We start from the raw sequence: 13,985 nt of genomic DNA on the forward strand, positions 1-13,985 counted from the left end.
CCCAGGATTTGCCACCCTCAGCCCCTTACTGCTGAGGTTACAGACACAGGTATACCTGCATCTGTTCTTATGGGTGCTGGGGTTCAAACTCAGATCCTCATGCTTGCAGAAGCACTCTTACCACTAAGTTATCCATTTAAGTCTTTCTGATTCTCAAGGAGTCCAAGATAGATAACCTGGAACTCCTTACACAGATGAGGATGACCTCCTCCTCCCCAGAGCTAGGAGTACATCATGCACTGCCATGCCTACTTTCTGAAGTACTCAGGATTGGTCCTGGCCCTTCTGTATGCTAGACAAGCAAGCGCTCCACCAACTGCGCGATATACCAGCCCAAATGCTTTGGGTTTATGCAATGAATTACAAGCCCTAAAACTGATCGTTACACTATAGAGCAGCTGAATACTACAAACTTCTAGAACACAGAACTAAAAATGTACTCAACAGTAACAAAATCAATGAGTCATTCTTGGAGTCCTTCTAACCTCTAGCATTAAAAGATTTATAGCTGGGCAGTAATGGTGTACGCCTTTAACTCCAGCACTCGCGAGGCAGAGGCAAGTGGATCTCTGTGAGTTCAAGGCCAGCCTGGTCTACAAAGCGAGTCCAGGACAGCCAAAGCTACCCTGTCTCTAAATAAATAAATAAATAAATAAATAAATAAATAAATAATTTAACAAATATTCAGTCTTTTGAAACTGTTTGTTTAAAATGCTGATTTAGTGGGGGAGGGAAGACGCAGGAAGAACTGAAATCAAGGTTACGCTCAACTGCACAGTAAACCTGGGGTCAATCTTGGTTTTCTGAGACCTCATCTCAAATAATAATTCTAACTTTTTTTTAAACACTAGCACCAATATCAAAACAGTGACAACTCCTAAAATTACCAAGGATAAAGTGGGATCTGTTTTTCCTGAGACAGGGTCTCTGTGTAGCCCTGGCTATCCTGAACTCGCTCTGTAGACCAGGCTGGCTCAGCACTGCCCTGCTGAGAATGGAAACATTTATCTTGGGAATTTACTCGATTTTAAAAAATAAAAACTTGAAAGATTTTAGCAAATCAAAACAAATGTACTTAAAACTTTTGTTCCTAATTACTATCCACAGAAAACACTGCCTTTACTTAGACCTTCCTGTGTGTATGCCAAGTTAATTCTTAGCATTCTGTCAACAAAATCCAACTTGTTCTGACCCAGAACTAAAATACCTGTGACAAAAATCTAATAAAACATTATCTTTCAGTGTACCCCAAAGTTAAGATTTAGTATGACACACTATAAACAGAATAGCCTATCTGCATCACTAAGGGAGTATTTTATGGGACAAGGTCTGACACCCCTGGCTTTCTCATGAACTGTGCGGCCAATCATTCAGAGCCCAGCTATTCTATCCATCCCAGGTTATACAGTAAAGCGCCTGACTCACTCCCTTCATACCTACCCAAGCTTCTCACTCATTATTAACAATTTATCTGTTTAAGAAGAAATGGAAATAAAGCGCCTGCTTGGCCCATAAAGGAGCAACCTGAAGCCACCCTTCTCTCCAATAAATAAATTAAGCAGCGCTCTAGGTCAAAGATAGCAGAAGGCCTATTTTTATTGCAGGCTTACAAAGGAAATGCTACTCAGAAACAGAGCAAGTTGGAGTAAGTTTGAAACTTGGTAAACTACCCTAATGTCTATCTCTTTCCACCAGATGAAATGCTGCCAAACTTACAAGGGTTTTGGTTTTTTGTTGTTGTTGTTTGTTTGTTTGTTTTGGACATTGTTCTTCAAAGTTGGAAAAAAAAAATCAATCAAATATTTCATGAACATTGTTCTAAATAAAGGCCACTTTTAGTTTTACTTGACATTTGATAAAAACCCTGCCCCATGCTTTTCAGTTACTAGGCTGTTCAGTGGAGACTTGGCAGTGAGTGTGAAGACAGCTCTGCAGGCCTGGGGTGTTCTGCAGATAGGCAGATGAGGAACATAACACAGGAACTTAAAGCTGGGCTCCTTCGTTCAGAAGACTGGATTATTAACAACACATCACAGCTAGATCATGACACAAAGCTCTATTTCCAAAATTTTCATCAAAACTATTATTTTAAGACACTCCCAAAACAAAAACAAAAACAAATTTCTAAAAAAGTGTTTTTCCTTAAAGACATTTCTCTAACAACACTGTAATCTATCTTATTTATTCTGATTTATTCTTAACAATTGTACTGAGCTTACACTATGTCTCTAAGTAGAAAAGGATTAAAGAGCAGGTAAATCACAGGCAGAACAGCATTTCTAGGATTTAAAAACATACGCACAAAACTACTGTAATTTCCCCTCAAACCAAACAAGAAGCAGTACTATCAGTACCCATCATACCTCTAAAAGTTAAAGATTGCTTCAAGCTCCTTAACTACTGGAAAGTAAGGCCAACCCCATCACCACTGTAGGTGTCCCTCAAATCTGAAGGAGTTCGCTTGACTAGCTCCTGCTATGACAACGTCTACTGGGGGAAACAGCACTGTATCAGTAAGTCATGACAAGCTTAAAGGCTACACAATGCAATAAGGTCCATCAGGCACTTTTCATGAATTAGAGCTTTAATGAATGGCATCTAAAATGCTGGACACACCAAAAAATACTTAAACACCAGTGCCTAAAATACATTCTGGTGAAAACTATGGTGCAAACTGAGCAAAGTCTGTGGGGTGGGGGGTGGGGAGTGATCCTCGCTAAAACAAAGACCATAAATGGTAGAAGACACCATAAGGAGCAAATCTTAAGCCTCAATGAGCTTCTCCTTTATTCTTGGAGCCTACAAAGCAAATGCTCACTCATTAGTTAGGTACCAAATTAAAACCTGTTTCCCAGTTTCTCAGCTAACAATCCTTATCTATCTACAAAGGCTGATGCAACGATTCATTTTTTTCATTAGCTTCACTATCTTCTGTAGTTAAGTCTCAAAAGTGTTTAGCTACTGGGGAAAAACCTCACTGTGCCTCACTTGATAGATTCCTGAGAATCCTCACAATAAACCGAGCAATGGTTTAAAAAGAAAAGTGTAGATCATTTTTATACCCATCTACCTTATGATTTTAGACACGCCACTAGGAAAAACAAAATTGCTTCTCAGACACAAACATATCATTTCTTTGCAAAACAATAAGATAGCCAAAGAGGGCACAATCTAAATTTTACTGTTCCTCCAAAGTGAAACAACTTGAAAATCCAGAAGCCACTGCAACTTCCTTCAGCCATTTTCTGTGGTTCAGTCAACAAAAAACGTTCCTAATAATCATTAATACCATTTTCTTACATAATTAAGCAACTACTTGGTAAGGCAGAGAAGCATTTCCCAACTTTGGAGTAACTGTTATCAAGTACGAAGTAAACAAACTGGTTGCAAGTTCAGATGCACATCACACACGTAAAGGCTCTTCTCTTTATTTACTAAATATCACGGACACAGAATTCCTTTGCAATTGCTGGCGCGTGTGCATGTGTCTCCCTACACTTTTTTCCTAGTGTTTTGTCACTTACTTTTTCAAACACTTAAACCTTCGTGGGGGCAGACATGAAAAAAGACACTTGCAGCTCAAGAGTGCCACAAAAATGTCATCTGCCTTCCACTGAGTCTCCACAGCATGTGTGTACCCCCATCTGACATGCACAAGAAATAACTACAACAAAGTCATCTGGATTTTATTTTGTTGCATATGAAGCAGAAAAAAAATTTTTTTTAAGAAGGTACCAGTCTTTGTGGTTTTATTTACTGAATAATGGCTCCTTTCCCAATAATCTTAGTTTCACATATATTCATACTATTCCCTTTGGCTGGGCTAAAATGTGCCTATGCACGATTTCTCCTTCACTTCACCGCATTATTGTGAGAATTAAGTCAACTACCCACAGAGAAGATCTTAGCACATATTAAATGTTGATTGCTATCACTGACAACCCATACATACATATTATATTCTGGCTATGGCGGTCCATTCTCTAGTCCTGAACCAATACCCTACTTTAAATTCTTCAGAATTTATAATAAATTAGGTTTTCTGAAAGGACTTTCTCCTTCCATTCATTTATAAGATAAAAATCTTATCAAGCTATCATGTTTTCTATAATACCACACTGGAATTCTTAGAACTGCACTGAACGTAATCAATTCAGGGACCATGGGTAAGTTTTACTGATTCTCTTCACTCACAAAGATTTATGGCACTGACTTGGATTTGCTGTCCTTCACCAAAATTCAGGCAACCCAACAATATTTGCTGTATTTATTCTTAGGTATAGACTCCGGAGCAGGATTTTAATGGTATGTATCAGAATTTCAAATGCACTCTCTGACATAACAATTCATTTTTAAGACTTTGCCATACAGTAGTAAGTGTACAGATACAAAAACGTAAATAGTTATATAAATTATACTCGCTACAATAATATCCTGGAAACAAGCCAAACGTCTCTTTCAAAAGGCAGTGATGATCTGAGCTGCATGATGAAAACCACTCAACCATTACAAAAACACAGAATGAAAAGTACTGGCTTAGGCACAAGTTCTACAACTGTTGTGCTAAAAACAGAAGAGCAAGCTGCAAAATCAGTGTCTGTAATTTTTTAAACAGGGATAGGAGAAACAAAAGCACCCTATGTAAAGCAGTGACAGAGCTGAGCTCTTGAGCATTTTTGGTTACCGGAGAATAAATGTGACTTAAGAAGACACCCTATGTAAAGCAGTGACAGAGCTGAGCTCTTGAGCATTTTTGGTTACCGGAGAATCAATGTGACTTAAGGAGACACCGGGTTAGCGTGCTGCGTTTTACCTTATTTATGGTGGGCCTTGTTTTAAGTAAAGTGCCCCCTAATACAGCACTCAAGAACCTAACGCTTCAATCCCCACTTAAACATGCAAATATTGGCATGTGCCATAAAATCTCAATATCATAATTTATTTGCAAAAGCACACCTTCTAAGTCACCTTGCCACAGACAGCTATTGGAAACACTTCTCTGGTAACAACACCTTCCAAGTGTGCTGTCTTGAATAACAAGTACCAACGCTCACACTTTGAAACACAGTGGCATTCTGTGTAATAAGGCAACAAAGCCTTTCTTCCCAGGAAAGGAAGTCCCAGCAAAGGTAAATAACAGGTTTTATATTTTATAAGTAACAAAATGTCGCACTGATTCTAGTCTTTGGGCCCAGTCTTACTTTTAGAGTCTTCCTCAATGTTCAAAAAAGATATAAACTAAATTATTTCTACAGGAAGAGTGCCCTACTCCTTAAAACAATCTATTCACTTCGAAACATCAGCCAGTAACTACTGCCGGCCAAAAGACAGGTCCTGTCAAGAATTCAGAAACTTCCTTCTATCTGCTCCCAAAGGTTATGTTTAAATATTTCAAATAGAAAACTACATAAAATCACCTATTTAAGCTGCTTAAGTAATGGATTGATTTTTTTTTTAAAGGAAGATGTCTTTTTCCGCTCATCACATTTTGTATTCCTGTCACTGAAAGAGCAAACACTTTAGGGTTATTGTTAAATTTAAATGTACAAAAGGGAAGGAGGATCCCGGTTTTAAGAATTTTAGCTTAATGTAATAACACACTGTTGTGTCAAGAAACACTGCAAAGCACATAAGAACATGCACAGCAAAGTTGTTTTGTGCAGAATTCACCAGGCTTTTTTTGGGGGGGTGGGGATGGGGGTAGACGGGTGGTGTCCATCTTCCTGTCCATATGTAGGGACACTTCATGCTACTTTTCAAAGTTGAAATTAAAGTGCTAAGAACTTTCCTCCTTCTGTCGCCTCGCAGAAATAATAAACCACAAAATAAACCCTAGCTACCCTAAAGCTGAGTGTTTTGCTGTCTCAAAGCTTTACCGCTGCCATTGCGCATACCGCAGCGGGTGACATCAGATCGAAACTACAGGGTTTCGCCGGGTACCAACCACTCCTCCAGAGACAGCCCCGGCTACCCACCCGCCTGCTGCAGGTGACACCCCCGGGTCTTCGCGGACGAGCTCCGGGGACCTGAGAATCCTCACCCGGGGCGACTTTCCGGGCGCGGGACCTGTTGCACGTCGCCTCCCAGCGCGAGCCGGAGCCAGGCACCGGCAGCGGTGCACCTGCCCGGGCGGCAGACGCACCCCTAGCCCGCCCTCCTGCCTTCCCTCCCCGCCCCGCCATCGTCGCCCCCGGCTGCCGCCCGCGGGGAGGGCGGGGCGAGGTCCCCCCCCCCCGCCGGTCCCCTACCGCCCCGCCCGCCGCCCCGCCGGCCGTGAGGCTCTCACCTTAGCGGCCGCGGCCCTGGCGGACATCTTGTCTCTCTCTCCGCGCCGCGCGAAGCTCCTCGGACCCGAAAACTCCGCGCCGCCGGCCCACCCGCTCCTCACGCCACCGTCCGCATAAACATCTCCCGGGGACGAGCGGGATAGGGGCGGGGGAGGCCGGAAAGGCCCGGCCCACGGGGAGGGGATTCAAGTGGGACAAAAGTCGGGGAAGCGTCCGCCCCGCCCGGGCTTCTCCGCGGGGCACACCCGGCCGCCTGCTCGGCCTCCGCAGCCCTCGGCCCGCTCGCCGTTCCGCAGCACCGGGGCCTCCGGCTGCCCCCTCCGCCCCCGGCCGCCTCCACAGAAGCCTGCTCCCGCACGTAACTTCCCCGGAACGCGCGGCCGCCGAGAGACGTGCCGTCGGCGGGATGAGCCGTCGCGGGCAACTCAAGCGGCCACGCAAAACCTGCCGGACCGGGCCACTGAGCATGCCCAGCCGGCGGGGGGCGGGGCCTCGGCGAGGGGCGGGGCCAGGCCGGGGCCGACCCCCGCGCGGAAGGAAAAGCTCAGCTCTCCAAGTAACTTGCTAGGCGGTTTCCGCTGCAGCGCGAGCTATCCTGTTTGTTTTAATCAAAGATCTGGTAGAATTCGCCCGCGAGAACCTCCAACCCCTGTGTACCAAAGCTTTCCTACCCCATGCGGAGTCTTGTCTACTCTCTTCTCAACCCCGGATCGGCCCCACGCGGGAGTATGGCAGGAAAGGCGGGCCTGGGCAATACCTGACTGGTTTCTTTAACCTCATAACTAACAATGGTCACAACTGTCACCCACATGTCTAAGCATTGTTACCCCAATGAAGAGAGATGTGGTTTTGTTTAAAGCACATCAGAAGTGCACTAGCAGCCTCAGAACACACTGCCTTAAATAAACCAGGTTACAGAGCTGGGCAATTGGGGGTGCGGGTGGGGGGCGGTTAAAGTACCCAGAGGTAATCCCAGCTACTTTCTCTTGCCTCTCTAGACAGGGATCTTGATAGAATACTTGAGCCTATGGAGATTGTTGAAATTCCTGGCCCCTGAAAAGCTAGATCAGGCTGCCTGCCTTTCTAAACCATGTCCTGCTCAAGCTAGACCGGAAACGATGTAAATAGACTCGGAACTCATCAACCTGTTCAATCCACTGGGCAAACTTACTGAACACTAAAAAAAAGAAAAAAGGGAAACTACTTCATACTTCCTTAATTTACACTCTGTATACTATAAGGCTCTTTACAAATATGAGAAATTGCTAGTAACATTAAATAGCATCCGCAAAGTACCATGGTCACTCAAGGGGGAGGGGGCATAAACATAGGGGTTTAAACTTTTATTTTCTCTTTAAAATTCAACAGTGTGACAAAATCAAACTTAATTCTAACTAAGAAATATCCACATAGGACACATAAACATCAATTAAGGTTTCAAAGTCATGTATTTTGCAATCCTAAGCTAGCTGAACTAGAAAAGAGCATTGTGCAAACCAAACCCTGTTTCTTGGCATGCATGGAAACAGTTAAGAGTTAGTTTTTTGTGTTAGTCATGATGCATGTGATTGTTTCAAAGGCAAAGTGTCCTGTGTTCTCTTAAGAAGACTGATTAAATTTTTCCTATGAGAAAACATAAAAAAAAAAAGAACCTAGGAATGCTGTATTTGAGAAAGTGATCCTTGAAGGTCTTTCATATCAGTGCATTACCATTTAATAAGATATTTACTCTGCAATTCTGCCTAGAGGCAGGTAGAATATTTTATGCACATACTCTGTCCCTTTTCTCATTGGTCAATCACTTATCAAGTCTCTCACTATGTAAGCTAATTGTTAGATCATTGCACCGTTTTAAAATCTAATATACCTGATTGGTCCTATCTGTGCTATAACTTTAAAAAATGATATCAAATAAAAACATTTCACTTTCAGAATACTTTGCTTTAAAAAGTCTATCAAACCAAGTGTGGTGGTGCATGCCTGTAATCCCAGTACTCGGGAGGCAGAGGCTGGTGGGTCACTGTGAGTTCGAGGCCAACCTGGTCTACAGAGCAAGTCCAGGACAGCCAGAGCTACACAATGAAACCCTGTCTCAAAAAAACAAAACAAACAAACAAACAAAAACAAATAAATAAATAAAAAGTGTATCAGTTGGGCTGGAGAGATGGCTCAGCCGTTAAAGGCTAGGCTCACAACTAAAAGTGTATCAATTAAAATTTTCCAATTAATGAAATTACTTTTTAAAATGTCCAATGGTGTTTTAAATAACTGAATTATATAAATTGACCTGTATGTTACACTAAGTAAGTTGAATAGATATTCTTAATATCTAAACCAAATTATAATTGTATCTCTTCTTTTGGGGGGGTGGGGGCAGGAGACAGGGTCTCTCTGTGTAGCCTTGGCTGTCCTGGACTCACTTTGTAGACCAGTCTGACCTCGAACTCACAGAGATCTGCCTGCCTCTGCCTCCCGAGTGCTGGAATTAAAAGCGTGCACCACCATGCCCGGCTCCCAAACTCTAATTGTATATCTTCTCCAAATAGCAAGGGAAGTTCCCATCACTTATAAAAATGAAGATGCTATAATAAAACCTATTAATGTGTATGCTAACAAAAATAACGAAATAAAAAAATCATGTTTTTTTTTAAAGCGCTTTTGGAGGATTCTATCTCCATATTGGGGTGGGGGTGCTTCACTGTGGAGTGGAGAGCAGACAGCCTAATCCCAGAGACACATCCTTAACTCCCAGAGGCGTTTATCCACTGAATAGCAAGAAAGTTTTCAGATTATACCAGGACGTCAGTGATTATAGATGGATGTGGCCACAATTCCTCTGCATTTAAATTAAAAGGGGGAGAAAGGCAAGTAAATCAGAGAATCTCATTGAGAGTTACAAGACAGTGCAACCAAGAATTTCCCTTTTGTACAGATTTCTCTCTGATCTCATGCAAAGGAACAGGAAACTGAAAACCACAACACTCAGAAGCACAACTTCCTGTGGGATTTCTGGTGTCTGCGGTCAGAATAAAAGAAGCACTAGCATACAGAGTCTCTAGAAACCTTAGAGTTACTTAGTAAAACAGCCTTGACTCAATGAACTATATCTACACTTACATATTACAGATGTACCTTTTCGTTCCCACTGTAAAAACCAAAACAAAACAAAAACCCCACAACAACAACCTTTAGAAAAGCATTTCAGTGTTGTTTCCGGTAAGTGCTCTGAGCTTACTCTTGAAAAGGAAAGAGGGAATGTTGGGGGCCGTGAGGCAATCTTGGTAGCGGGCAGCAGAGGAAAGTATAAAAAACAAAAAACGCTATTAACGGTAATGTGCCATCACTGAGCATTCTAACCGGGCCACATCACCAAGGAACCTGTAAGTGGCTTCAGGACGTCCATGTGCCCATGGTCACAGAACAGAGCAAAACCGGAAGAAACATTTCTGACTTGTCAAGTTTCTAGACTCCTTCAACAAGCTGGGTGTGGTGGTGTAAGCCTTTAAGGCCAGCAGAGCACAGTGGCTGGGGCAGGCAGATGACAGGGAATCCCAGGCCAGCCGCTTTACATCGTGAGTTCCAGGACAGCCAGAGAGCTACACAGAGAGGAGTGTAGAGGAATTTTAATTCACAACATGGTTGTTCTGATAAGACATCACATCCAAAGACTTTCCAGGTCTCTGTGATCTGGACACGCCTTTAATCCCAGAAGAGGCAAACAGATCTCTGACTTCAAGGTCACTCGGGTGTAGAGCAAGTTTCAGGTAAAGAAAAGCATGGTGGTACACGCCTTTAATCCCAGCACTCAGGAGGCAGAGGCATGCAGATCTCTGAGTTCTTGTCAGTGCTGGTCAGGCAGTTTGGTGAGAGGTACTGTGCAGTGGAGGTTAGTGGAATTCAGAGGCAGGTTTTACTGGGAGAGTTTTACAGAGAAAGACTGAAGCGTGAACAAGCTAGACACCGGTGAAAACAGAAAGAGCCAGAAGATTAGAACAGATTGCTAGAGTTAGTTTGAGGCCAAACAGCAATTCAGTAAGAAGCTGAAAGAAGCCAGGTTGATTCAGTCAGCTTGAAGAGCCATTTTGAGCCAGACAGCTGAGTTGAACCAGCCAGGAAGAGTTCAGAAAGAGTTCAGAAAGGGTGAGCTTATTCAGCAGTAAGTCTCAGAGGCTGAAAGCATTCTGGGCCTAGATTAAATTGTACAGCGGCTAGAAAGTTTCAGGACTAGATCCAGGTTAGCAGATGGAGGCAGTAAGTCTCTGGGACGACAAGTAAATCAGGTGATGGAAAGTTACTTTTACAGAGGAGAGACCTACCTTAATATATATAAACCAGTGAAATTTAAAACGTAACACTTCAAGGGCACAATACAAGGCTATTAATTCCTCTCTCTCTCTCTCTCTCTCTCTCTCTCTCTCTTTCTCTCTCTCTCTCCTTTCTGTCTGTCTTCTCTCTCTCCCTCCCTTCTTCCCCGCCCCTCTCTCTTCCCATACCACAGCAGACATATATACATACGCAAGTCAGAGGACAGCTTGGGAGTGTCAGTTTTTTGCTTCCACCAAATAGGTCCCAGGTCATCAGGCTTGGCTCCTGCCTGCTAAGCCAGCTCACCAGCCATTATAAATTGTATACTTAAAGGTAACTAAAATTTGATTTATATTTCACTACAATAAAAATACAAAACTAAACCCAGGCAAGGTGGCTTATGTCTGTAATCCCAGCACTCTGGGAGGCAGAAGCTGGCAGATCTTTGTGAGTCCGAGGCCAGCCTGGTTTACAAAGTGAGTGCAGGACAGCCAAGGCTACACAGAGAAACCCTGTCAGGGGCGTGGGGGGTGGGCAATATTGTTAATGATCAATGTGATTTGATTTTTGCCATAAGTGAATATTAACTATACATATTAGTGGGTTTCACCATGACATTTCCATAAATGTATAGGTAGTACTCATGTGGTATCTATCCTCCCTTACCCTTCCCTTGGTCATTTCATTTTTTTTACAATTCATATAAACACTAACATAAAAATAAAATTTTATTCTCTTCAGAATAAAGAAGAATCCTTCTAGCTTGGACTATCTGAGACCATGTCTCAGAAACAAAAAACACCCCTCGTTTGGAGTGATCCTTCCTCTGACTTCAGCAAATGGGACTTTTTTCTCTTGAGGTCCCGAATAGTCCATGAACAGAACTTGAGAAGCTGCAACAGTGCCCTGAGTGCAGAACCCGGAGGCCTCCTGGCTCAGCGCAGAGCAGTGTGTTGCTTTTCTTCCCATCATCGGCTGTGCTTCTCTGGCTCCTGCTAATGGCTCTCTCCAGCCCAAGCCCCTCTTCTCCTAGCCCTGCCCTGTTGGGAAAGGATACAAATGAAGGGAAACTCTACCCCTTTGTCAAATCACTGATGACCCACGCAGAGTAATTTGCCCCCTCTTCTCCCCCTCCCCCTGGGCTGAGAAGCCTACTCTGTGCTCCTTTCAGTTGCATCCCCATCACCGCATCCTCTCTTGGACCAAAGAATTCTACCTTAGAATTCAAGCTTCCTCTGGTGTCTCCCATTGAAAACACAAAAAACAAAATACCCATTGACAGATGCGCCCTGAGCACCATCAAAGGCTCACAGCAGTGCAGGAGGACAGGATCCCAGGGCACCACAGCAGAGACAGAGGAAGTCGCACTCTGGACTTTGGGCCTATGCTGTCCCATCATCCTTCCTCCAGTCACTTCCAAGGAGAGGATCTGGGCCATCTGCTAGCACATTTTAAGGCCCTTGAGGAGGGGGCCTGCAGCAGGCCAGCAGGCCAATGGCACAGAGAGGTGCGACCTGGTCCCTGTGAAGGCCAGGGCTTCTTGCATGCCTGCCAGGCCAAGACTAGTTCTGATCCTGGGGATGGGATCCTTACCGGCTCTTCCCAACCTTCTTATGTCTAGCTGTGCTGGCCACTTGTGGCCAGCTCAAAGCATCCACAAAGTCTGGATTGTATCAATTCCTTGTAGGAACTAAAATCCCTGGAATTTACACTTAAAACTGGTGACGCAGCTAGGCATGGTAGTGTATGCCTGTAATCCCAGCACTCCAGAGGCAGCAGCAAGCAGATCTCTGTGTGTTCAAGGCCAGCCTGGTCTACAAAGTGAATCCAGGACAGCCAAGGCTACAGAGAGAAACCCTGTCTGGAAAAATCAAGAAACAAAACAAAAATAAAATAAAATAAAATAAAAACAAAACAAAACAACAACAACAAGCCCTGGTGTTGTGCGATATGAATGGTAAAATTGGTGCTAATATTTATATTTTAAAGTTTGCTTTTCTTAGAATGACACTAATTAACAAGTAAATATGACAAATCATGATGGCAACCATGGAGGGGAAAAGAAAACCAACCACCACCAGGCTTAAGCTGTAATTAATGGCTTTACCGGCACTTCTTCTGATGTTGGAACAGGGTCTGAGCTTTATTTTGCATCAGGCTCCAGATACAGGGGGAGCTTACTGTACCTCTTCCTATAGATTGGTAGCAAGCCTCACCAGAGCTGTCCACAAGCTGTTCCTCTGTGTTAAGGCACGCCCGGAGCGTCTGGGTCTTCCCTGCTCCTTACTTCACAAGTAATATACAGTTTTAAAATCTACTGTGCTCGCATTCCACTTGCCCATGAATACTATCATTTAAACTGAAATGGAAAGCTTGTCTCCAGATTGCTTTCTGTGCTTTGACATAGTGTGTGTGTGTGTGTGTGTGTGTGTGTGTGTGTGTGTGTGTGTGTATGTATCTAAATATCTGTGTGTGGAAATAGAGGCAGAGAAACAAATGAGAATATACATTTCTGTGTTTGTTAGGTAAACTACAGTCACTGTTACTCTGAATCTCATTTCCTTTTCATTTAGTATTAGTCTTTGATAATATGTTGAACAATTGAGCATATCATTTAAACTGGCTGTTTAGAGCCAAGCATGATGGTATATGCCTATGGTCCCAGCATTCAGGAGGACAGAGGTGGATAGACTGCAATTCAAGACATATTTGAGTCATAGTGAGACCTTGTCTCAAAAAGAAAAACTAGCAAAGTAAATAAAATGGCTGTACACGGAGAAACCCTGCCTCAAAAAAACCAAAAAATAAAATTAAATAAAAAAAAAATGGCTGTCTGGAATTAAACAGAGAATTCTCAACAGAGGAATATCGAATGGCTGAGAAACACTTAAAGAAATGTTCAACGTCTTTAGTCATCAGAGAAATGCAAATCAAAACAACTCTGAGATTCCATCTTATACCCATCAGAATGGCTAAGACCAAAAAATTCAAGCGATACCACATGCTGGAGAGGATGTGGAGAAAGAGGAACATTCCTTCATTGCTGGTGGGAATGCAAACTAGTACAGCCACTTTGGAAATCTATCTGGTGCTACCTCAGAAAACTGGGAGTAGGGCTTCCTCAAGACCCAGCTATTCCACTCCTTGGAATATACCCAGAAGATGCTCCAGCACACAAGGACATATGCTCAACCATGTTCATAGCAGCCTTATTCATGATAGCCAGAACATGGAAACAGCCTAAGTGTCCCTCAGTAGAAGAATGGATAAAGAAATTGTGATACATTTACACTATAGAATACTACTCAGCTATTAAAAACAAGGAATTTCTGTAATTTGTGTACAAATGGATTGAACTAGAAATGATCATAATGAGTGAGTAAACCCAGAAGC

General features: G+C 43.2%; 1 protein-coding gene across 6 annotated transcripts in view; it reads right to left on the reverse strand.

The window, feature by feature from the left end:
- Tjp1 (tight junction protein 1) overlaps positions 1 to 13,985 on the reverse strand; it is a 233,071-nt gene that overhangs the window by 81,995 nt on the left and 137,091 nt on the right. For 2 of the 6 annotated variants that reach the window (XM_051148684.1, XM_051148683.1), the window contains exon 1: positions 6,287 to 6,523. The exons of 1 other annotated variant lie outside the window; for it this stretch is intronic. In XM_051148684.1, coding sequence (XP_051004641.1) covers positions 6,287 to 6,313 — 27 coding nt within the window. In that variant the 5' untranslated portion in view covers positions 6,314 to 6,523. Of the gene's footprint in view, positions 1 to 6,286; positions 6,524 to 13,985 lie in introns of those variants that run through there. 3 more of the 6 variants (XM_051148681.1, XM_051148686.1, XM_051148685.1) reach the window with 3 other exon arrangements.

This window comes from Acomys russatus, chromosome 7 (genome assembly GCF_903995435.1).
Source record: "Acomys russatus chromosome 7, mAcoRus1.1, whole genome shotgun sequence".
Taxonomy (NCBI): domain Eukaryota; kingdom Metazoa; phylum Chordata; class Mammalia; order Rodentia; family Muridae; genus Acomys; species Acomys russatus.